This window comes from Scatophagus argus, chromosome 10 (genome assembly GCF_020382885.2).
Source record: "Scatophagus argus isolate fScaArg1 chromosome 10, fScaArg1.pri, whole genome shotgun sequence".
Taxonomy (NCBI): Eukaryota; Metazoa; Chordata; class Actinopteri; family Scatophagidae; genus Scatophagus; species Scatophagus argus.
In genome coordinates, this window is record NC_058502.1 from 18,214,971 (window position 1) to 18,240,485 (window position 25,515).

Genomic DNA, 25,515 nt, shown 5'->3' on the forward strand with positions numbered 1-25,515 from the left:
TTTACGTCTCTGATAGCCAGTCAAGTTACAGTTTACATCCATATATGCAGTAAAGACTTTAAGGGAATTTAATAAAACTTGGCAAAATGGAAGTCCTCACTATATTGACATGTGTGATTCCAGTATACAATTTCCAGTGAGAAAATGCTGTCTTCACTGAGAAACTACTTTTTTTCTGTTTCAGTTCAGTTTATTTATATAGCACCAATTCACAATAAAAGTTATCTCATGAATCAGAATCAGAAAAACTTTTATTGCCAGATAGGTTCTGCCCACGAGGAATTTGTTTTGGCATCTTTCCAATTAGAGCAGGTCTAGACCAAAATCTTTAATTACAGAAGAAAGCTTCATCACATGGTGCAACAATACTCACTGACGGTAAGACCAAAACCAATGAGTTTGTGGTGAACTGTACTGCTGTAAAATTTCTTGGATGTGTTCACACGCTTGGCCAATAAAGCAGATTTTGACAAATTACAACAAAGCTAGAAATTCTCAGATGGGGATGCTTCACATGCATCTTCATCCTGGCAGCACAGATTGAAGATATGAAGATATTGCACTCCCAAAAATGGGATGGACGGACATATGGACTTTGTAAAAAGAAAATGCCTCCAGTCAAGCCATGGCCATACCTACATTAAAACTATGTACATTTTCTTTTTGCTTTCTGGTCAGTATAATGGTGGGTCATGCGTGGGGCTCAAGACTTCAGCGTTTCAAAATTCCTTTCTACGGCCCTGCATGGGTCTTGGTTCCGGTATTACAGTCACAGCCGTCTGCATTTTTTATTCCCTCTTTGTATAATAATGTGCTTTATTCTTTTCTCATTAGGCAACAAATTACCCGGTGACCAAACTGTGTCACGGAAACGACTTTCTAATTCGAGGTAATTAAGTAAAGTCGTTAATCACAGCCGTGTGTGAACCTTATGAACCGACCTGTGAACATCTACTGGGCTCACTAATTGACTGCCTGTTATTCTTCAGTCATTTAAAACTGCTCCATCTAGTGGCCGTTGGGCGGAACGTGACGTCTGAACACCACTGTTTTGCCCCCCCTCTTCATTAAATTATTTATTTTTTTGTCACCGTGAGAAATAAAGTGCCTCCGAAGAGCAGGGACATCAGTAGCCGCGCGGCACTTGCAGCGGCGGATCGCCGGAGACGGAGCGCTTTCACTCACTGTGGCGATTAAAGTTGAGCGCGACACGCCGATGACCTGCAAGCATCCTCAGGGGAAACTGTGCATTTGACTGGCGTAACGAGCGTCAGTTTCCATTTCTTCACTACTGATCATTTGTTGCTGTGGTGGCTCCGCTGTCCAGCAGTCCGAAGGCTGCGTTTCAACCCAGCGCACTGACGGAGACTCCGAGGATCACAGGTGAATTATATCAATGCTGCTGTGTCAGGGTGCAGCTTTTTATTTAAGCACGTTGGTCTCGTTTGTCTTAAACGCTCAGGTTTCACATCAACTTACTTTAGGACTGGGAATGAACTGGCCAGTGGTTTCAGTTGAAATTGGTATTTGGGAGTATTTCATCAAGGCTTTACTCTCTCAGGGTTACAATATAATACAGTGCCTGTAAGAAAATTAAACTGCATCTGTCACAAAAGCCTTTATATGCAAATGAGCTTGATGGGGAACTCTTATGCAGATTGTTCCACCCTGTGCAAAAGGCTGTTGCACCTGTAGACAACAGATATATGTCAGTGAGTGAATATTGTTGGTATTTTATTGTAAATAGGACCGAGGCTTTTCTAAGAAGCATTAGAAAGATTTCAGGGGCTGCAAGAAGACTCTGCCTGCTTACACACTCCAGGATGCAACATCCAGTCCACACTGGCTCTAAGACTGGAGTGGGAAGGCAGCCAAAACACATGATACAATGTATTCATCATTTAATAAAATAACGGTTTCCAGTAAAGTAGGTGCTTGAATGATGAAATGTAAGCCCCTGTGAGATGTATATCTGCATGGTTTTGGTGCTGCTTTTTCATTTAGTTTTGATCACTTACTTTATTTATTTATTTATACACATTTATATCTAAATATCTCTACATCTCTGGGAGTGAAGAAAGTCAGAAGGGCCGCTTGCCATCACCATCTATTCTTCTAGAAAGACAAAGTTGGCTTACAATCTTTGCCTTAATACATTTCCTGCTCGAGACTTTTCTTGACGGGCTTTGTTTATGAGCAAATTTTCACCTTGTTCCACTGCACATAATCTTGAGATCATGTGACAGGTTTGCAAGGGTCGTTGGTTTTGCACTGCATGTTTAGGCAAGCTTTCTTTTGATTTGGGTCACTCGTAAGATTTACAGTCAGAGGATAAAATTCAATTAGGCAGCCCTGCAGCAATCTTTACTCACTGGCAGAACTGTCCCCTATTGCTCTAATTGGATTTCATCATTTCACACTGTTTATCTGTATAAAAATGAGCTTTAAAATGTGGCATCATTAATTCAATACTTTCTCCGCCCTGTCAGATCCAAGCCCACTAGCCACCACTGTCCAAACATTTCACGTCTCGTCCCTTGTGATCTGCTTTGTCATAAATTGATGTAGACCTCCAAGTAAATTGTTGCATTCCCTATGTGCCATCAATGGCATGTTGGGATGTTGGAACAGGAGAATATGTAGTGTGCAGTAAATGAAGTGCACACAGCAGTGAGGACATATTGTCTGTCTGAGTTAATTCTAGCCCTGAGGAGATGGCTTTCCTCTCAATGACATCCCGCTTGATTTACAGAGGGACATCGCAAGAGTTTCATTCTCCAAGACAATATGACTGTGATGTTTGCTTGTTTTAGAGACTCATTTTCAGACTTCACCCAAAATCAAAACGAGAACGATGCTGTAAGCCTCACTACTCTTTCAAATACTGTTATAGGACCAAATGGTAATAAGAAGTAAACCCACAGATGAAAATATCTGAGCTTGTGTGTGGAAAATTCCTGGAGATGAGAGCGCTGTCAGTACATTTGGCCCTATTTATAACATTATTGTGTGAGTGAAAATGCTATCAAGGCCCTCAGAAGAGTCCTTTCTGAGTGACATCAAAGAAGAAGGCAAGAGGCAGATCAACCCTAACACAACTTAACTGCCTTGCTTTTGTCACTGAAGCCTTGCCAATTCAATCTATATGAGTATTAATATCTTATTAGTCAAGGTAGAGCTTAAATTTCACTCCAAGCTCAGGTTGTTGTGTCAAGATTTGTTCGCTCCGCTGGGTAATGAAAATGACAATAATTTATGAGTCATAAATCAATGCGATGTTGAGCATCGTTGAACCGTGAACTCACAGCCAGGTTGAATTCCTGCTTGATTAATCTTTGTTGCTGCACCTCAGTGGTCAACCATGCTGTGAGATGTAAACAGAACTTTGGCCTTTGACAGGGGGATTTACAGCCACAGTGACGGTAATGACTGAACCTCCTCTTGCCAGCAAACACTGAGGCTAACACTGAGTTCATTCTCTGGTGCACGAAGCCACTGCAACATTTAAATGTCAGTAAGAAGTGGAAACATCGTCAGTCCTCAACAATAATAGCACAGCGCAAGACAGCATTTAAATTTGCAATGTTAATAGGTGAGCAGAATAACAAAATGCAACTTTATCATTGTGAAATCAGGCATTTATCTCAGATGATTATAATTTAATGCTGCTGCATTGCAATTCCAAGGTAACGTCTAAGGAATATCTAATAAGGAATATCTAATAACAAGCTGTGGAGATCTGGAAATGGAATTTGTGAGGAAATGGGAAACATATTTTTTCAATGTATGGCAAAGCTGGGTCCTGTTCTTAAAAAGGTCTGGTCACCGTTTGTCTTATGTCGTTATCTCTACGTATAAACAGGCACGATTCTTTAAATTTAACCTCATTTATACTAAAAACAAATTAGTTATTTATTTCTCAAGACAATGAGACTGCCTTCCCTTCGATGTGAAATGACACCACTGCCTGGCAAAGATCTTATATGTGCAGCATTAACGCATATATGTTTTTGACACTGGCTTTACCTCCTTGTTATTTGGGATGTAAAAATATTAACTGCTTTCCCCCATTTTAATATTTTTGCAGAATATTTTTGTAGAAAGGTACTGAAGTGGTAACATGTCACTTTGACACAGACTGGACTTCAAAGTGACACTCTAAGGAAATTACTGGACAGAGTTGTTATTACATCAAAAAAGGGGTGTTTTTTGTGTTTTTTATGTTACGGGGCTAAGAATGAACAACTACACGTACACTCACACACACACACACGCACACACACACACACACAACACATATCCCTCTTAGATCTCTTACCAACCAACTTCAATAATGCGAGTACAAACACACTTTTTTGTGATTTTGGAAGATTAAAAATCTGATGTATTTGACCATATTTTACAGTCATTCTCTGAGTCCTCAAGCATGTGTCATTTTCTGGAGTGGACTTATGGTGATTGTTATTAGTTCAAAATCACATTTTTAGGCAATTTTCATAGAATTTGAGAAAAAAAAATGTCACCAATTAATAAAGTGATGAAACAATCTCAAGTATATGTTAAAGCACAACAAACCTAAAATCGATGAGACTGTTTAATATACACACTGTGGAACAATTGACCATCTAACACTAATACATGTCTCACTCAGTCCTCTCTATGATAGTCTGTTCTAATGATGTAATATTGCGTTTCACAGAAATACACTTCTCTGCTGTTGAGTTTCTAGCCGAGGTTTTCCTGCTGTTCGACCTGTCAGACCTGAGGTTTTGAACTGACAGCTTTCACATCACATCCCAGTGCTGCCTGACCGCAGCTGGCTGGCTCAGTGTCAGAAACTCACTTCATTTAAACTCTTGTACCACTCAATCATTAAACTTTGATAATATGCACAGAGATGAGTTATATATTTTACTCCAGGGATGAGTAGTTTGTTTGCCAGTACACACACACACACACACACACTACATCTCATAGCTCCTGATTGCATTGTTATTTATTAATCAAAAATCAATTAAAGAAACAACATTTGATTACAGTTTTGGACAACAGCTAAGCAGAGAGTTTTCATGTGTGTTTAACCACAAGAGGTTTTCTGCCAGGTTCTCAAAATTCTCTTGGTTCAGCCTCTTAGAGTGCAATACAAACTGCATGTTGGTGCGTTTTAAAATCTAGAAGAATCTGGATGATTTTTCAAATTTTGCATCTTGTGTTTCCTTTTTAATTGGCCATTTTTCGCTCAACTTATATGTCGTTTTATCACTTTATGTCACTTGGTAATTGCTTAGACCACCATTTGGAACCATGCAGAGTCCTGTCACTTGCAGATCAGATATGGAAACAGCGAAACCACATGACCACTTGGCTCTGCGCAGTTTAAAAAGATGACTGTTCTTCAAAGATAAAAATATGCAGCTAATTTTTCAGGATTAATAAGTGTTTGTTTTCCACAGATAATTATTTGGAACTGACAAGTGTAAATTGCAGAGTTGTTTTCCCACTTACAGACTTGATTTTTTTATTTTTTATTATTATTTTTATTTTTTTGCTCTGAAGTGGGTGTTCAAATGTGTCAGAAGTGTGAATGAACTCAGTGATGCCGGCTTATATAAACCCTGGTATGCTGCTGATTGATGGCTCCGTCTGGCTGCAGAATCACTCTAGCAGTTTCGTTAAAAACAGAGAATTTCTACATCAGGTTCTGATCCTAAAGAGACCATGTAAACCACAGCTGCAGTATATCAAACAATGTGTGCTCATTACATTCAATTTAATGTTTACAGTTTGTCTGAGCAATTGTCCACAGTGTTGCACAGTGCCCTGTGCTGCAGAGATGTGTTGACACTGTATTGTCGCTTTATGCCAATTCATAGTTGTTTTTTCTTTCCTGTCAAAATACCGTTGCAAGTATTCCAGATAGAGCAGTGAAGCAAAAAACTGAATCCTCTGCAGGACTGTAAATCCATGACCTTTCCCCAAATGGTTCCCCAAATATATGCAACACTGAAAATGTAAGAAAGTTTGCCACCACTTGAATCTGAGGAATGTCATCTTGAAAATATTTAACAGTAATAATACTGTAAGATACTGTGATTTATGTTTCAATCCAGCCAGTAAAATTTCATGACATCTTAGTCACACATGCTGTGTGATTAAGAGTTCATTAGAAATTTACAAAAGATGTAATCTGTAAGATGGAATTAGAATGTAATCAGTGGAGTTTCATTTGTTGATTCATATGATCTTGTAAAGATGTTTTTATTTGATTAAAAAGGTAAATATTAAAGGATATCACTGAATGTATTCTCTGGTTATATTATCTTCCTTGAATCCCATGAAAAGACAGAAGCTGGCAATGTCAGGTCTGTCTCTTAGTACTTTTAATTTTCTCTGTGCCGTGTTTCACTCGGGCCTAAGCCCATGTATTCCTGTTGAAGACTCAAGAGACAAATACAATAGTTTGAACCAGGCTCTGTGTCTTGTCAAAGAAGCAAGGCACCGCAGTTTTAAGCAAAAGTTATTGGGGATTACTTTCAGTTACTGATTAATACACATTTGGTGCTATTGGTTAGTATTTATAGGAGAAGAATAGTGTATTTATGTCTAACTGAGCACAGCCAACACCACCGACTGACTAGTTAGCAATGCCTTGACTCTGTGTTGCATTGTTGGTGGAAGGAATAATAGAAGAGAGGCTTGAGTTTATTTGTATGCTTATTTGTACCTGAATAGGAACAGAATGTACAATATGACGGGCTCCAGACTTACTTTTTGCACTGGTGGCACAGATGCACTTTTTCATTTAGGTGCACCAACCGTAATTTAGCAGCATTCAATCATTGGTCACCAATGTGCAACCAGTGTGCGATGAATGAAAATATTAAGGTACACTCGACAGATTTTTGGCTCCTTGTAAAACACAACACAACAAGATCATCAGATGAGTTTATCTAGCTAAACGCTATAACTAGCATGGTTACTGAGAGCAATATTACATGCTGTATGTCCAAATTAGCTCTCTAAAATGCATTACACCTTTCATAGGAGCAGTTCACTGAGTCACAATGAAAACATGTTGACATTTGATATGAATTATTGCTGCATTTGTGCAAAGCGCTGAGCTTAACAATCTACAGAGTCATGAACTGGCAAAGCAACACAGCCACCAGCGGCTTTTTCATATTCCAAAAGCCAGTAGACTATTAGTCTACTGAATATAGCATATCTGCGGTGCCGACAAAATAAACCTCAAATGCGTATGTTCATCACAGTGAAGGAACAGACCTTCACATTTATGTGTTTTTAATCGTTTTTTGAACAGTAGAGCCCCGTGGAGTGGATCAATACACTGAATTAAGCTTTGGATAGACTTAAAGTTATACACCCCTCTTTAGTAGGATCAATTTATTAATGGTTTCGGTCTTTTCATTGGAATTTGTCAACAATGAGAAAAAATCTATTGCCAACCTGTTAGATACTGTGGTGCTATGGCTAGTTGTGGTATTTTGAGAAGCTGCCTGAGGGCCGCCCAGCGCTCAATACTGACGGAGGGCCAAGCAGCAGCAGAAGCAGTGTGACAGCTAGTAACAGCTGTTAAGGTGGAGAGGTGAGGCTGAGAAAAGCCAAATGAGGTCCTTTTACTAATGAAACTTGGGCTCATTTCATGTCTCTCTCTCTCCCTCGCTCTGTCTCTCTGTCTCTGTCAGCTGCAGCAGCGTTATCGGTATGCACCTCGTTCTGCTTCCTCTCAGTTCCACAGCAGCTCCAAGGATTCTGCCACAAACACAGCAATTCAGCTAAAACAGCGCTCAAATACCACAGGCGTGCCAGCAGTCAATTTCAGCCTGTTTCCCCTCTGAATAGATCAGAATTCATGAATATCAAAATGCATGACTTAAAACATATGGAGAGACTTCTTTGGCTTCATAGTCGGAGCCGGATAGAATTAATGTTTCTGGTTGTTGCAGCATTATCTAGCTCATACTGAAACAGATTTGCTTTACGGCTTATTTGATGCTCAGTTTCTCCTCACCTCCTGTTTAGCTCTCCTTATAGGTCTGTAGGAAATTAGTTGCGTTCATTGAAGTTGACAAGTTAATCAATATGGTGAACTATTCCTAAACAAGCGCAGACGGCACTTTAAAGTTAATTGTTGAGTGAGCCAATATGGAGCAGTCTCACCTTCTTTCAAAATAAGCTGCAAATGTCAACATGGCTGCAGCCTGTTAAACAGAGCTCAGCATTGACAACGCACATTTGGTGAGGAAATGAATGGAAGTAGGCCACCGAATGCAGCAAAGCAGGCATTTGAATTTCAAGACACCGCAGTAAATCAAGTTAAGCAAGAGACAAAAACAAAAACATTGACTACAGCTTTTCAAAAATGTGCAGGCTCTGCAACGTCTGCAGCTGATCCTGGGATTTCAGTCTACTTGAGCGTTTGTGTATTGACTCCTCACAGTGGTGAAAACTGCAAAGAAAGTGATGTGCTTTTACTTTTTATTAAAACTAAACAATGGGATATTTAATGGGCTTCTTTCAGAGAAACTTCTAATGCCCATACGACTCTTTGCAAAAGCTGTAGCAGATCGGGTTTTATTTTGAAATTGATATGGCTGTTTCTGTCAGCTATAGTAAATTCATCTTTCCAGACTGGAATTATGTTCTATTTTCAAATCAATTTCTCCTTTTGTACAGTTGACTGTGATTCATTTTAAAAAAAGCAGACATTGATCCTGATTTCTTTGTTCCGTAAGAGGAGCAGAAGCTATAGAGTGTTAGATTCAGGTCCTTCTTTGGCTACTTGCCTTTTTCTCTGTCACTACTGGGACCGATTGATGCAGGGATGTGTTACAGTATGAAGCAGTATTGATTTCCTAACACAGCCCTATGAATAGTCCCTGTCCTGGTGATCCATTTCACTGATCCAACAGGCTTGCGTCACACTCAGCAGGATGTTTGACATGATGGAGCGGTGCTCTGAAGTTGCCTGAATTTCTCTTTCTGTTCTAGAGGTTTAATGATACAAACCCCACACCTGGGATACAAAGTGACAAAATACTGAGCGCATAACCCCAGTTTAATTTTCTCTTTCCAGATGGACTGGCTCACACCTGAGATGTGAAGTGTGTTATGTGAGCCAAGGTGTTTTCCCACCTCACTGGTGGTGGGGAGAGATGCTGTACTCCGTTGCCATGACAGCAGAAGTTCTCTTTGTTCTCGGGGTCCTGATGAGCAGCGCTCAATGTAATCCCATAGTGACCTTACCAGCGAGCCGAGAACGTCTGGAAAGGGTGCTGACCCAAGCCAGGGAGGACAAACATCAGGACAAGCAGGCCCCAGTGGGATACGCCGCTCAGCAGCAGGAGGAAATCAATGCCTTGGGCTCCAACAGGACTGTAGTGAGTCGCGTCAGGCCAAACTTCAGCTCCCAGACACGAGGTTCCAAGGGCGGGAAGCCCCAGGAACTGTGGAGTGAACAGGACAGCCTGAATCGAATAGATGAGGGCCCCACCAGTGACGTCACTCTCTCCCTGGACGCCATTGATGAGTACGCCTACCCAGACTACAGGGGGAAGGGGTGCATGGATGAGAGCGGCTTTGTGTTCGCCATCGGTGAGCAGTTCACCCCAGGCCCTTCGACGTGCCCTTGCCTCTGCACAGACGAGGGCCCTCTGTGCACCAAGCCAGAATGTCCTAAGGTTCACCCTCGCTGCATTAAAGTGGACACTAGCCAATGCTGCCCGCAGTGCAAGGAAAAGAAGAACTACTGTGAGTTTCGGGGCAAGATCTACGCTTCTCTAGAAGAGTTTAAGGTGAGCCCATTAACTGCATTCACTCATTTCTGACATGCTCAAACAAAGAAGTGCTGACCGAACGCTCCTTGCTGTTCAATGGCGTTCATCACAGGCACTACACAGAAACTACTTACCTTGCCTCGCAGCATGCAAGCAGGCAGGCAGGCAGATTTATAATGGCAAAGGTCAGCACTTGTCTTTTTTTCTCACACAACGCCTGAATATTACTGGAGGCTGAATTTAGCAGTGCAGCTTCAGCACAGTGTTTCCATATTCAGTTTGTTGATACACATGATACGGTTACAGATGTAGTAATGTTACAACTCTGCAGAGCACAGTGCTGCATGTAGGTGTTTGTGCAGTTTTTATGTTTCATCCTCTGACCCTCCTTTGAAAGGCTTGACTCAGGATTATGCCAGAATTCTGGTGTGATGTCTCTTATAAGACTTTTACATTTTCCAGTTTCTAATTCTTCTCTTCACGTTGGTGAGTATCTCAACAGGAGGTTAATACTAATATGGGATTTTCTTCCTCTAGCTTACAGACGGCTCTATGTCAAGTCTCTGCTGAGGGAAATCTACAGAAAGCTCTACTTTGACAGGCAGCATATGTCAGCCTTTGTACTGCGTGGTGTAGAGGAGGGTGCTTTGAAACTAAGCAACAGGCAGGTTTTTATGCTTGATTGCTAAGTTCTGGGGCACTGTGCTAAGTGCTGCCTCGCTCCATTTTTCATAGTGGAGTGCATTGCGGAGGCGCAAGCCTCTGCAAGCTGCAGCAATGCCGGTAGAATTAACCTTTGCTCTCTTGTTAAGACTAAAGGTGTATGGCTTTATACAAGCTGCTAAATGAAGCCTTTCATAGTGAATGTCAGAGCTGTATGTAATTCAAACTTTATACTATTAATTCCAGCTTTGTTCTATTTCAAGACATACAGGAACGCTTGAACAACCAAGTCATTTCTAATGTTTCTGTTCATGCACCAAGAAAATTGGAAGCATCTTTCTTCTGTTTCCCATCATATTGATTTTTCCATATCCCGATTGAAGAGTGAAGTTCAATTCTCGACTCGGCTCGCCCTAAAGTGATGCGTTCATTGGCAATTAAGTTGAGAAGGATGAGGCTTCTGTATAGATGTAGCTAGTGACATTGAATGCACACTGTCTTAAACAAACCAGACAGGCAGGAGCATTTTTGTGTGCCTGTGTGTGTGGGGTGTGTGCAGGCGTGTGTGTGTGTGTGTGTGTGTGTGTGTGTGTGTTTGTGAGATAGCTGTAGAGAGACAGAACAGTGGAAAAGGAGAGACAGATAGAGATAAAAACAGAGCCAAAGATAGCAAGAAATTAATTAAGAGCAGAAGACTCTTCGTTGTCTGTGTATCTGTTTGTGAACTGTTTATAGGGGTGTTAATTACTATTCCTTCTGTACTATTCAGGTGTCTCCATGTGAGAAGTGCCGATGTGAGCCAAGTGGAGAGGTGCTGTGTTCTGTGGCAGCGTGCCCTCAGACAGAGTGCGTGGACCCGGAGTACGAGCCGGATCAGTGCTGTCCCATCTGCAAGAGTGGTGAGTGGAGATAATTTCCTGCAACAACACTGGAGCAAATGCTTTATTCTTAGTCCTCTAGTGGTGATTCCACCAGACCAGACTACTGTCAAATGTTTTTTGTTCAAGGGCAGGAGCGATGAGGGCAAGGTATGGCAACACGTTTGCTGACGCAAAGCACACAACACTGCTTAATAATCCTGTGCAGATATTAGACCTTGAGGATTTTTTTTCTACAGTTAAAGATGAATTTGACTGTGAGCAACCCCCCCCACCTAAAAAAAAAAGTTATATCATGACCATTATCCTGAATTATTTTGGCCATGACAATCACGTGCTTAAAATGTGATAAATGTGTTACTTGTTACACCCCCCACAGTAGTCAGTTAATCAGTAATGAGTCATAGTCTGTTTTTTAATTTTATATAATTTCTCATTTCACCTGATGCAGACTGTAGCATATGAACAAAATCTGTCTCTGCTGTCTGGTGCAGAGATTTGAGGTCTACGTGTTATGCTGCTAGGCGTTGTAAGTTTATGATCCTGTTGGGTTGAGAGCTTTGGCCCATCTGAGAAGAAGGAATTCTGCGGCTCAGAGTCGATTATCTGAAGTTGTTTTGGATGATTCCAGACAGCATGTCCTAGATTATGTCCCCTTGTTTTCTTGGTGTGACTCTAATGCAACATGGCAATGTCAGCAACATTGCTTCCTTCAGCAAAAAGAATGATGACTTGCGATATGTATCTATGACTTAGAATCTTAAAGTGGCGCAGGCTGTCTGCTGTAAACAAGCAATCTGCATTAAGAAAAAAATCTCTGTGTTTGAGGTACATAGTACATTGCACTTAAAATGCTTTGCCTGTATGAATCCTTTATTAGATGACAGTGCTGCTAATAATCATTTCTGAGCAAAACTGTAAGCAAGATTTTTTGGTTTTAATGGTGTTTGTTGAAAACGAGCATTTACACATTGAATGGGAAACACGAGAGATAGAAATAACAGATTGTGGCAGGTGAAATTACAAAAACAAAAAACAACTGTTATTCATCTAGATTTATCTTCAGAAGAGGCGTGACAAAAATACACTCATGTCAAGAAGGTAATGACTAAATGAAGTACAAAAATAGCCTTTAGAACATACGACTCGCATTTACTTAGTTTATTATAATTACATCCAGAATGTTACAGTAGGATAATTCTTGACTCATAAAACATGATATAAGTATTTGCATATGATGAATGTTCATGACTTGTTATCAATCAAAGGCTGTCACACTCAAATTAAAAGCCTTTCCTACAACCTCCAGAGATAACATGCCGAAAACATTGGTAGTCACTAAGCATTACTCACACTATTAATATTTGCCTGCTGTAACCTTGGGAAATACATGTTGGTCCTTTGTTTCCACTATTTTTTTTTGCTGTTCACCCACTTTTTCTATGTGCACATATTGATCATGCTGAGAGTGCCTTGTGCAGAATTTGGGTAGTGCTCCACATTTTCTCCTGAGAAATGCCCAGTGGATTTACTGGGTTGGATTCACATCCATGTCAGTCTAGGAGTCAGATGTAGATACTGTACAGTATGTGCAGAAAGGTGGCAGACTGAGAACATGAGAATGTGCATCTGTATTCAGAAGTCCCACCAAATCCATGGGCTCCTTCAGCCGATGAGGATTTTCAGGTTCAAGATGGCATCAGTCCTTATTACCATAAGATTACCACACAATCCCATTCAATAAACAGAGCTTACTATGTTTAAAATGCCAAGTTACTAAACCATATCTAACACTGTCTCAATCTGAATTAGAAATATTCTGATTATATTAGTCCTTTGGGATTCTGTGGTTAAAGGCACACTACACTGATTTTACACATTGAAACCAGTTTTACTCATCATGAGTAGGACTACTAAACTGAACTACTTCAAAATACCAGGCAGAGAGTGTTTGATGCAGTTTTCAAATGAAAGGTTCTAGAAGTATCATAAGACACTGCTAGTACCAAGCATTTCTTATCATGACAGTCTGGAATGTTATGGATTTTAGTTTATCACCTTGGAATTGTTTCATCATTGAGAAATCCTATTTTGTCTGTCAGTTTGACATTGCAAAAGGTCCTGCTTGGTCCTTGACTGTTCATTTTAAAACATTCTGTCTTTAGTGAGTCCCCCAAATTTACTGAACTGAAATACTAAATCGCTGGAGTGCCCCTTAAACCTGGTCATATTAGTTTTCATCATGCATACACCTGTACGGCACTGCACGTCTAAAAGTAGGATTCTGTTGCTACATCATCACCCATCCTCAGCCAGTCCCGCACTCTTTTAGAGTAATCTACAAGAGCACAGTGGTATTTATGAAGATGCAGAAATGGCCATTGGCAGCATTTGCGCCTCATTTGTGTGGCAGTCAGGCAACAGTGCTTTAAAGCTGCAGCAGGTGACATTATGCTAAAAATAAATTGATTTTTATGTTTGTGCCAATCACTTCCAAGACTTCCTTTCTCTTTTCTACGCCTCCTGCTGGTGTTTTCACATATTCAGAATAGCTGTGAATATCAGAGCTCAAACTGTTAATTAGTGGAGTTGAGTATCTCTGTATCAGTATGTGTTCTACAACTGCTTATTGGACAGAAAACAGGTTTGGCTCTCATTTATTGAACAGGACTGATGGGGTTGTCACCTTGTAAACATGAGGAGTAAACATTCTCTGCAATTGCCAAACATCTTTTTGAGTTTTTGGCTCTGCATACTGCTGCTGTCCTCCACCTACCGGAGCTCTCTGTCAGTCTGTCAAAAACACGTTACTTTTTCAGGCTTAATTTATAACGTGCTTCATTTGCATTTACAGTTCATTTCATGCTAGACTTGACACCATAAAGTATATATAATAAACATGTTTAAAAAGGGGATGTGGATATGCTGTTCATTAATTGGACGGGACATAAAATGGAAGAAAACTGAAATAAATGAGACATCACTTGCTTGCAGCACCGATCTTCCATCAGCTCACATCAACATCAGAACGATTAGACATTGGATTTCACTTTGTCTTTCATTCATTATACCTCTTTGCCAGGTATTACAGACGCCATGCTCTAAATGATGAGGATCATCGATTGTCAACTCCCATTTCAGCACTGCTGATAGTACAGCGCTCAATATGAGACAGTGCCGCAGTGGTACCTCCATGATGAAATGCTGATGATGTAAAATAAGGTTATCGGAGGTCATCAGAGAGCTCCCGCTCAGGTGGTGTTGTTTGTCTTTTCTGCAGATGTTGTTTGAAGTGTAGACAGATGTTGAAACCTCCAAGGAACTCTGAAGCATCCGTGTCACATCAAAGCTCAGCTTATTAATGGGAAAGAGTTAAATGCTTATCCAGATGTGTAACGCTACAGAAAGGGAAAGAAAACAGTGTAAGAATGTGCACATATAAATATAAAAATGAGGTGAAAAATTGAAACATCAGATCTGTAAAGAGAGAAAAACCCATCAGATTTGGTTTCTCATTCAGCAAGTCATGTCTGTTGTCTTTTATCCTCGTTTCCCAGCTAACAGCCTTTCTCCACTTTACCATCACTATTGATATAAGTCACAATGAAGTATTTCAATGTTTGATAAGTTCATCAAATATGCACAGGCATTATCTTGGCCTTTTCAGGCATGCAAAATCAATGCTTATGGCGGAGCACCCTGTCTCCGATGTGTTATTCAGCCTGTATGCAAGGAGACACTTGAGGAAGAGCCAGGGGAGGAAGATGAAAGTGAGAGGTATCGCTAACATCCACCCCAGACAGTTGTTCATGAATATCAAAGAACAGCTGTGAATGGAGGCAGGTTCTCATCATTTTTTGCTCATTATCTCAAAGCACTGGAACACATTGCAATTAAATGGTTTCATACCCTGTAAAGTTTGCGACTATCATTCACTGGCTGCCATAAAGTTTAATTAAACAATATTGATTCTTGCAATGAAACCTCAGAGAGGGAAGACATGTCCTAAATATTTTTTCCTACTTTATGTCTTGTTTTTATTTTCCACAAAATACAGGTGTGAAAAACATGGATGTGTTTGTTGTAAATTCCATGCCAAGTGTTTTCTCTCATGCAGCATCTGCTTTTGAAGAAAGCTTATGGGAAAAAAATCAATGCAGGAGAAGCATCTCTCCTCTGCACCTTGGCCATGGCTGCCTCCCTCCTGTCCTTTGCTTTTGCAGGGTATCGCCTTGGCAACGCATGAGGAAACAAGTGGTGCTCTTCAAGACTCAGACATTAGGGTCAACACTAATCTGGGGGGGATGTGATAAACAGTCTGAACCCGAGCCAAAATCACTTCAAATAGAGCAACACGAGACATGGTAGCATGGTTGCCAAGAGGGATAGAGACTCATTTAAATGAAGAGAGGCATGATTCATAGTGGGCCTTTTAAGATGTGGCAGTTTTTTTTTTTAAAGGAACACATTAATAAAAAAAAAAAAAAAAAAAAAAAAAAAATAGCATCCGAGTGAAAGGGATGTTGTTTATATGGCTGTGAAATGGTGTGGTTTGTCCATTTCAAGCAGCCTCCATCTCATCCTGGCAACACAGACAAGGAATATTTTGACAAACAGGGCTAGTCTCAGTCAATAATTAATAAAAAAAATGTATTAATTAAGCTGAGAACTGACCTGCCATCCTTAGTTATTATTATATAGTTACTATGCCTTACAAGCGCTCTCGTATGGCACATATTACAATTAAGATGGCAAATTAACCATCAAATTTGTAGTAATTTTTTTGGCAGTTGTTTTCACGCAGAAGTTAACCAGAGCAGGCTATTTTTAACTGATGACCATGGATTTTGGTAGCAGAGTTTATCAGATGAAGCTAACGTGTATCAGCTAATGTGTGTGTTAAAAATCAGTTTGTTGATGAAACATGTTTTTGATTTATTTTAAAATAAAAAAAGCTGTAAATTGGTCTTATGTCTGCATGTGATGGCTAGACATACATGATGTAATGCTAAAAAACAAACAAACAAGCCAAAACAAACCCTGGGACTAAAGCTGCATGTCCCAAAAGTCTGCATTGTTTGCAGCTGATGACCCATGAAGATAAAGCATATTGTTTGAACATGTTTGCATGCTCAAACAATATGCTTTATTTTTACAAGGAAAGGATTCAAGAATGAGGAATGCCTGATGGGTCTGACAAAATAACATTATCAAATTCAAGTTTGGCTGCAGTTTCTGGGGTGTAAATGTCCAAAACGGAACAATACAGAGATGCTAATGGTATTCTAAATTCTGATGTAGTTGCACCTTTGCTACTATGCAAGGGACATTGCAAGGCTGAACATATCTTAATATTTTGCAGTCTGGTACTCCAAATAATAATGAAGTCCCTTGCAATGGTAAAACAACAGCAGGTTACCATGGTAGGTATTTAGCCAATTAGCTGGACATGCTAACACTTGCAGCTTATTAACTTACGAGCAGACTAATTCTCTTAGTAGAACTCTTTTACCACTTTTGAAATTCAAAGGCCTTTTGTGCTTAGTTACATTTCTAGGCTATAAATCAACAATTGCTTATTGCCTCCTTTTAAGATACTGTATTACATCAGTATACAACAAGTAATGATGACCAGGATTTGAATCAGTGTGAGGTGTGTGTATTGCATGCTGTAATCTGAATAATAACCAAAGTGTAGACTTATTTGGTTTTTTAGATAAACTGAGAATGCAAAGTAGGACATCAAATCATCTAATAAAGTCACAAAAGGTTTAAAAAAAAAAACTTCACCCTTTGCTTTAATTCTTTCATCATGCAACTATATTTTATTATATAAAGGTCATTTACCATTACTGGACTTCGGAGTTATGATTACAATAGAGAAAGGTCACGATAATGAAGGTAATGGTTGATCACATTATGTCTTAACAATTAGAGTACTGCTGAGTCACTGAGGCGTCCGCTTGTTATGTGTTATTTTCTATATTATTGCCTGAATAAAAGTCAGTGTTAATATGACTTCCAAACACATTTTTCACAAACTGAACAAAACCACATGATAAGATCTTCTTAATCAACATAAAACATTAAATATACTGTTTATGAGGTTAATGTAAATGAAGGCCTCCTTGTGAAGTCTGTCACCTGGACACCGCTGAGATGGCTGGCGAGGTTTTGTGTCTCATCCCTGTGAAGGACATCGGTCGTGACAGTTCTGCCACTTGTGTGCAGCTGGGTTGCTCAGCCACAAAGAATATCAGTGGGTAGCAGCAGTAGTCGGAAAAGACATATGCAAACAAACATTCAATATGAGGTGGCACTTCTATAAAACTTATTGTTTGCAGGTTTAATCCGAGGAGGTTCATATTGAAAAGTCTGAATCTGTTTCATGCAGCATCTCTGAAAAAAAAAAAAAAGATTCATGTTGTTATTAAATCATCATCTCTCCCTGCAAAGGTCTCCCACTTCCTGTCGTTACCAGGCAAGGTCATTTTTATTCTGCATTTATAATGCAAATGTACTCAAGAAATGCATTAAGATGAGTGATTTCTGCTATTCTTCTCTTACCATTACCTCATAATGGAGCTCTGCAAGTTTTCAACATTTCAGAATTAAGGGGTGTGATGATTGGGATGTGTCCTCGTTTTCCTGTCCATTATCTGGCGCTGCTATAGAGCCAAAAGTGGGTGCTAATGGCTATCTTTTTCACATGCTGCCCATGCCAACTTCTAACAAACTGTAGTGACAGTTTGGGTCCAACTGTTCATGCACATGCACAGCCCATTTGTCTCTGCCTCTTCGAATGTGGTTGAAAAGCTCTTGTGAAGCTTGATGTGCCTATGAAAATCTCTTTCTGCCACAGAGGGTGAGAGGCAGAGGAAGACAGAGAGTGATGGAGAGACAGGGATATGTTATATTAATAAAGCAATGACAAAATGGTGGGTGTTATTTGAATGGCAGAATAATAGGGTGACAGCGATGAGTAAGCACAGTGGCGCCGAATCCATGCATTAATTAACACAAATGAGTGTCTTGCAACTGTGAATGACTCGCTGACAGGTTGTGATTTAATCCCAGCTCCAGGAGAAAGTAATTTTGATTTATTTTGTAAAGTGCATGATTATTTTTTACATCTTTCTCTCAAAGGATATCCTTGACATATGCGTCTTTTATTTGAGACAGTGTGTTCTAAATGCTGCTAATGATGATGAATCAGTAGCGACAGCAGCCTGGGCCACAGGATGAGTTGTTATTCAGATAGGGTGTGTGCGTGTTCATCTGAAGACTTATAAATGTGTTAGGGTTGACATTTTGACAGGCCTCGGCAAACTGTTCTCATTGATTGATGTGCCAGCACGCTCCTCTTCTGTGCTGACATCCAATGAAAAGCAGTGGCTGCAGCTGAAAGACTCCCCATTTATCAGCATCTTAATTATACAACAGAGTGGCTCAAGACCTTGTTAGTCTAAGGGAAATAACCATTGTTATGCCGTACCTGATGTTGTGGAGGCATTGCCCGCAGTGTTTATATTTTGCTGTGCAGCTGGAGAGATAATAGATGATTTATGAGCACTTTCTTCCAGCCACTGGTTGAGAACAGAGGCACCTTGATGAGACAAAAGCTTTCCTATCACACTTGGTACCAAAGAAAGTAATGCTGTAGGTGATGCAAGGAGGACATTTAAGTTTGATATCCTGAGCTTGGCAAGTGGATTATTTGTATACACAATGCTGGCAGACAGAAGAGAGCACCAAAATAATCCAGGCCCTGGTGGCAGGTCAGTTTTTTGCATGTCTCTGGGTCGTATACAGATCTCAGTTCTTAATAAATACAGCCCTCAACATCAAAATTTCCATTAGTGAGATCCAATTTCCTAAAAAATAATAAAAAAAGAACAGTCCCTTGGGGTGCACTTCAGAACTGCATTAAAGCACTGCATAACAGTACTTAATTTATTTTTGATGCGCAATTCCCACTCTGTACATTCCAACCTTGGAGTCACATATACAGGAAGGTTAGCTTCAGCAAAAGTTTTTATTTACTTGTGTTGTATCTAAGGAGTGTTCACAAGACTTAAATTAAAAAAAGGTTAAATGTTTGAAACCCAGGACAAGACAGTAGAAGAGATAATTGTGTGAATCTGGCCCTTAAGCATTCAGTGTAATCATTCTAATCTCAGGATGCATCTCTTTTCCTGGTGGGAGCTGAGGGAAAGAGCTCAAATGCTCCTCTACATCAACCATGAGTGGTCACACAGTGGTCTGAAGAGCATGCTAATGGTCAATGGAAAAGATTTTGTGAGCAGATACAAAGCCAAGTATCAGAAACTGCAAATTACCACTTTAAAGGGACCCCAGTGACAGCTCATATTCATTATGTTAAATGTGATCAGCATTGGTTTCATTCTGAATTAAATCCTGTCAGAAATGGCCACTGATGCTAGCAGAAGCATGTTCACAAATCTTGATGCCTGCTGTGTATCCATTATTTTTTCTGTGCCTTTTATTACACTATTTTGGGATACAGTCAACGAAGGCTCAGATGTGAGAGCCCATTTTCCACTGAGAGAAACGAAATGAAGGGCAGCACATTTGGTCTCTTGTGTTCACTCTCCTCTTTGACTGACTGCATTCAAGTTTTCTGGGATTTCATGAAACTATCTTAAAGAAACAAGATATGATAAATAAATGCACTAAGCTCCATATGGAAATGTGGTAATACCAACAGTTATGGAATCTAAAAGTGCAACAATAACTGAGGTCTTGTCCTACTTTCAAACTAGCTTGTGTCCCATTTGCCTTCATTATACAATATATTTTTACATAGAAGGGTTTCTTCCATCAGCCTATGTGGAAAGTTGAAATATATAGGTGGATGATTCTGCTCATACTCTCTTTTATATGCTCTTACGTTGATATGAATATCTGCACTTGCTATTAAAATTTGAGCACTTTGTCAGAGCATTGACCTACTTCAGCTTTAGTCTTATAGTAGAACAGGAACATTATCAAAGCGTTGTCATATAATAATGACAAAATAATATAAAATGTATAAAATCATTTTTGTCAAAATGATGAGGTACTTTATCCCCTCAGCGTCTTCAGATCCTATCAGGTGCAGAGCAGATGGCTTATTGCAGGACCTGTAGTGGATCCCTACACAGCCTGTCGGCTGTATGGAGATGAGGCCTGATCTATAGACGGATGGAACCTCAATCAGAAAAAGGACAAAAAAGACCAGCATGGCAGGCAACCAAAGAAAGAAGACAAATGAGTATACAGTTTGACATTCAGTGATGCTGGATGCCCATACAGCCACATTCCACAGTCAAGCCACATATTCAACTGAGAGCCATTGGCATTGGAAATAACATCATCAATAATAATGTCATTAATGAAATAACCTCCTGACTAAACTGACATCCCTTCTTTTTTTCTTTACACATTTATTGTTCCAAAAAACGATGAGGGAAGTGTAAATACAGCAGACAGGCTGCAAGCTTTTAAAACTGACAGCAGAATCGACCTAGAGTTGCTGGGGCCATACTGAAGGGGCACTTAGGGGATGGAACAAACAACAGTACAAACGGGCCGCAGTGCCCTCGCTGGTGCTGTTTGCTGAATAAGATAAGAACCCCTAGGCAGTGGTGCAGGCCTGGGATCAGCCCAGTTCTGCAGTAGATGTGATCTGAGTTTTTGCTGCAATCAAAATACATAATCACATTTAAATGAAAATACTCAACTAAACAACAAAAATGCACATGCAGTCAGGCAGGATGGGCCTAATGTAGGCCCCTTTATATCTGAAAGGACCCTCTGATACAGGACATTATAGTAATGTCATCTGCATAGCAATCCCCAATGCTTTCAGCTAACATCAGAGAAGGAAAAAATACCAGAATATTATACTAAAGTGAAAGTGAATACACTTGGGTTAAAATGAATATTTTCAGCACACTCGAATATGCTTTGCATTGAGTCTATATATAATTATGCCACATGAAAAATCTTAAGTGTGAACACAAGGTAATTATTTTCACTCGAAGTTATGACCAGAGAGATTTAAATATGTTGGACTTGAACAGATTTTTCTGGTTAAAAAACAAAAACTGAACAAAACAAAACAAAGAAGGTAATTACCAGATAATGGAAATTCTGCTCGCAACCCAAGCAAGCAGTAAAATGAGACATCACACATGCGTGTTTTCCAGACTGTCAGCCAAGTGCAGAGTGTTTCCTCCCTGGACCCAGAGCTCTGGAGCTCTTCCCTCCTGCAGATGCGAGCACTTCAGCTGCTTCATTTAAAAGAGCTAGAATATACTCGTCTTTAATTACAATGCTACATAGTTATCTATGTAGTGATGTTTATTCATATATATTTTTACAATCAAAATGCTGATTTTGGTAAAGGGTGTGAAATGTATATAAAGATGTATATAAAAGCTACTTATCCTGATTTATGTCTCTTATCTGAGTAACTGACAAAAACAAAGGAAGGTTTTCTATCAAAGGAACTGCAGGATTTTCTGAGCAGCGTGTTCAGAAAGATGTCATACAGTGGACAGTTTTGTTGGGTGTTGGAAATGGAAACTTTGTCTGTACTAGACTAAGCAAGAAAAACATTTTAGCTTTTCACACATCTTTATAAAAGAACACTAATAATTTCAACAATATTATGATACAATATGGACCTAGGTCACACACTGTTTAGCCAATGCTTGTGTTAGCTTCAGTTAGCTATGGTTAATCCCTATTAAAGTTGCTCAGTTAAGCATAAAACCAAGCCAAGTGTCCATCTTCCTAGGTATAAAATTACCCAGATTGTCTGATAGCCTCTGCTTTGTGGGGGCCATGGAGCATGCCCACATGTATATTACTAAACTTCCAGTTCAGGTCACTGCTAACTTGAATGGTCTTCTGCCTGGCCATGGCCAAGGCCAGCCACCTCTCCTCTTTCCACCTGTTGATGCATAATGCAGCCAACATATCTGCACGTTTTTGTGTATTTGGTGGCATCCACATCTGAATTATTCAGTTTTCGCCCTGCAATTGACTGCATCCTCCTTATTTTGTTTTTGCTTATCCATCTTGACAAAGACACTCTCCTTCATCCACAGATGTTTGGCTCCAAGCTCCATAGCATTTGGCACAAGAAATAGAGGGCGCTGAGGGAGAGGGGCGGGCCTAGTCCATTAAGAGATATGATGGTCATTTTAGAAATTAACCATTAGGCCACTGCCCCTGCTTCACAAGTGGGTTGTTAGTAGTACTTTTTTAAACCATTAATGATGAGCCCCAAGATGCACTGACCCACTGGAAAATGCCTGGTCTGTCAGAGTACCAGGATACCACTGCTGGGATGCTCTGAGCAACAGCAAGGAATGTGACATTGAATCTCATCTTTTGTCCTCTAATTAAGTGTCTACACAGTGAACAGTGTCCTTGGTGGGTCTATTATCAGAAAAAATTATAAAGACTGTGGTGACCTTAGTAACACAGGTATTTTTTCTTTAAACTAGACCAGCATACAACATAAGGAGGATTTTTCTGCTCTGTAACTGCACAACTGCAAATTTGAACAATAAGACACAAATTGACAATTCATCAAGTTTCTGTGCATTTGGTTTGACCAGAGCACTGCTCCCACAACAAGTTATATCTCTGGAGCAAAGCAGATCATGCATTTTCAGTGTTCAGAGTTTGACCTCGATAATGTGACATGTCCCTGACAGCACCAAATATATGCATTAAAAATATATAAGGCCAATTTGAAATTCAATTTTGAAACATATTTTAAACGACTCTATTTTCTATTTTGCTCTAATCTTCCTGTCATTCTTGTACACCTACAGGACCAAATTGCTACGCAGACACAGCAGTGATACCGGCTGGCCGAGAGGTGAAGATTGATGAGTGTACAATCTGCTACTGCACATATGAGGAGGGCACATGGCAGATTGAGCGTCAGGCCACCTGCAGTAAGAACGAGTGCCAGCGAAGCTAGAGACTGGCAAGGGTAGAGGGGACGCTGGAACACAAAACCAGCGCCAAACCGCATGTAAACTCTTGGCCTTTCACCCCGTCTACCGGACATCAGGGTTAGACAGCAACCCCGTGCATTTCAGCATTTATAGTCACTTCTGTGTCACTGAAGAAAAAAATGCTTTTATGGAAGTTTATAATCCACACACAGAATATCTATTTATCTATGTATTGAATTATTTATTAATATATACAAAACTATGACTCATTAATGCTGAACTAGTGAAAAAGTATTTTTTATAGCCTCTGTATTTTAATAAGCAATGTACTGGACCAGAGGTCAATAAAAAAACAGAATGTATAGAACACACACAGCTGTCTTTGGAGGTGCAAACCTCAATGTCTTGACATGCGGTGTCATCTGATAAATCCTGACACCAGTCCCTCTACCACCAAAGTGCAGACCAGACTATGTGTGATCCATTTCAGAGTAAAGGGTAAAGATTTGCTGTGTAGAACGATCAAGCAGAGTATTAAAAACAATGATAAAACAGAGGAAAATTCACGAAGACATGACTGTTTCTTGATTTCTTTTATCTTTTTTGGATGTTCAAATGTGTTTTGATTTGAAAGTGCTTTTTTGTATTTCTCTTGGTACTGTGTGTTCATGTTTCAAATAAATGCCAATCTGTGCTCTGTAAATGATCAAACAGTACTTTTCAGCTGTAGGTCCTCATGTTTAGTCATTGCTGAAAGGATGGTGTTTTTACATTTACAGACAAATTGAATAAAACGTTCATTCAAATCAACAAATGATACTGAGAGGAAATGTTCAACCCAATTTCTTCTGATTTTGCATTTCAGATGTCACATGTAACCTTTAAATGTGACAAGCTTGAACAAATATACCTTTTGTTGTAAATGTTTTCCTATTTTTAAGTTTCAGTATGAGAACTATTTGCGGAAAAGTTACAGGTAAATATTTAATGAGTTTTCAAGAGGATATTAAGTCATTTAGTAATGCTGTGGTTTCATTTTCAATAGCCTTAAGGATCACAATATAAACAAGAGAGTTTGTAAGTGAGAATACAAAATCTCCATATTGCTTCTGGGTTTTCAAGGTCCATTAATAAAGGCCAGACTGGACAGTGCACTGTCATTGATCCCAATTTGCTTCCAGAACTTTGAAATTGAAAGGTCATATGACTTGCAGCATATTTTTTTCTTGCCTTCGCCTTCAATTTTAGGATGAGGAATAATGAATGCATGTATCTGGCAGAGCCATGGGGCCCATCGACCAGCAGATCAAAATGATGATTAATAATTTAAGTCCAGGTTACAGTACGAACACTGAAGGGCAGGCTGTGATAAATGGATGCAGATGTGTTTTTGTTATCGTTTTTTGCAGTGCGTCTCTCTCTCCCTCTCTCTCCCTCCCTCTCTCTCTCTCTCTCCCTCTCTCTCTCCCTCTCTCTCCTTCTCTGTCACTGTTTGCAATGTCCTGGCCACACAACAAAACTCTTTGATCAAGGGGTTGCCAGACAACGACATTGCATCTCCAACAGTGAGACGTGCCTGTCAGCCAGCCGGAAGGATCGAGGTAAATAAGCCTAAATGCATGTACATGCTACATGACAGGCTTCTCTCAGAGCAGTAGGGGAGCGATGGCACAGATCTATTAAGGTTTTCTGACTGTCCTTAACTCCTCTCTGTTTATATGACTGCCAGGATTTTCTCAAATCAAACTCATTCCTGAAAGGAATGCAAGACTTGTGCTTGTGCGCCCATGTGGTAAATGATTGTGGGATTTTTCTCTCCCATCCACCAGTACTCACGTGTAATACGCAGAGCTCATTTTACTGTGCCTTGTTCTAATGTGCTCTCTCTATTTTTTCATTTTACAAGATAACACTCCCATACGTTGAATTTCCCAAGCAGCTTTCAAGCTGCGCATCAGCTGGTGAAATAATGACTCTGACCAGAGATCTTATCTGTCGGCCCGATCTGCTCCGTCTGGGTCATTAACATTCACAATTGGCTTTAGATCAGTTCATATTCCAGCAGTTATTCAAGGCCAGTTCTGTGTATGATTGGACAGAAGAAGGTGGTGATTATGACTGCCAATAGAGTCTACTCATCAGAAACAGGCTAGGTCTTTTACTTTGAAATAGAGTTCCCAGAGTAGCACACATCCA

At 39.9% G+C, this 25,515-nt stretch overlaps 1 protein-coding gene across 1 annotated transcript; it reads left to right on the top strand.

The window, feature by feature from the left end:
* Positions 1 to 1,077: 1,077 nt before the first annotated feature.
* On the top strand, positions 1,078 to 24,683 carry vwc2 (von Willebrand factor C domain containing 2). The gene is made up of 4 exons (XM_046402861.1): positions 1,078 to 1,383; positions 9,098 to 9,815; positions 11,230 to 11,359; positions 23,191 to 24,683. The coding sequence occupies exons 2-4, from the start codon at positions 9,177 to 9,179 to the stop codon at positions 23,340 to 23,342; spliced, it is 921 nt and encodes a 306-aa protein (XP_046258817.1). The 5' UTR covers positions 1,078 to 1,383; positions 9,098 to 9,176; the 3' UTR covers positions 23,343 to 24,683.
* The last annotated feature ends 832 nt before the right edge of the window (positions 24,684 to 25,515 follow it).

Coding starts and splice junctions, on each gene's coding strand:
- vwc2 (XM_046402861.1), top strand. CDS start 9,177: ATGCTGTACTCCGTTGCCATGACAGCAGAAGTTCTCTTTGTTCTCGGG. Junction 9,816..11,229: donor CTTCTCTAGAAGAGTTTAAG/GTGAGCCCATTA, acceptor TGTACTATTCAG/GTGTCTCCATGTGAGAAGTG. Junction 11,360..23,190: donor CTGTCCCATCTGCAAGAGTG/GTGAGTGGAGAT, acceptor GTACACCTACAG/GACCAAATTGCTACGCAGAC.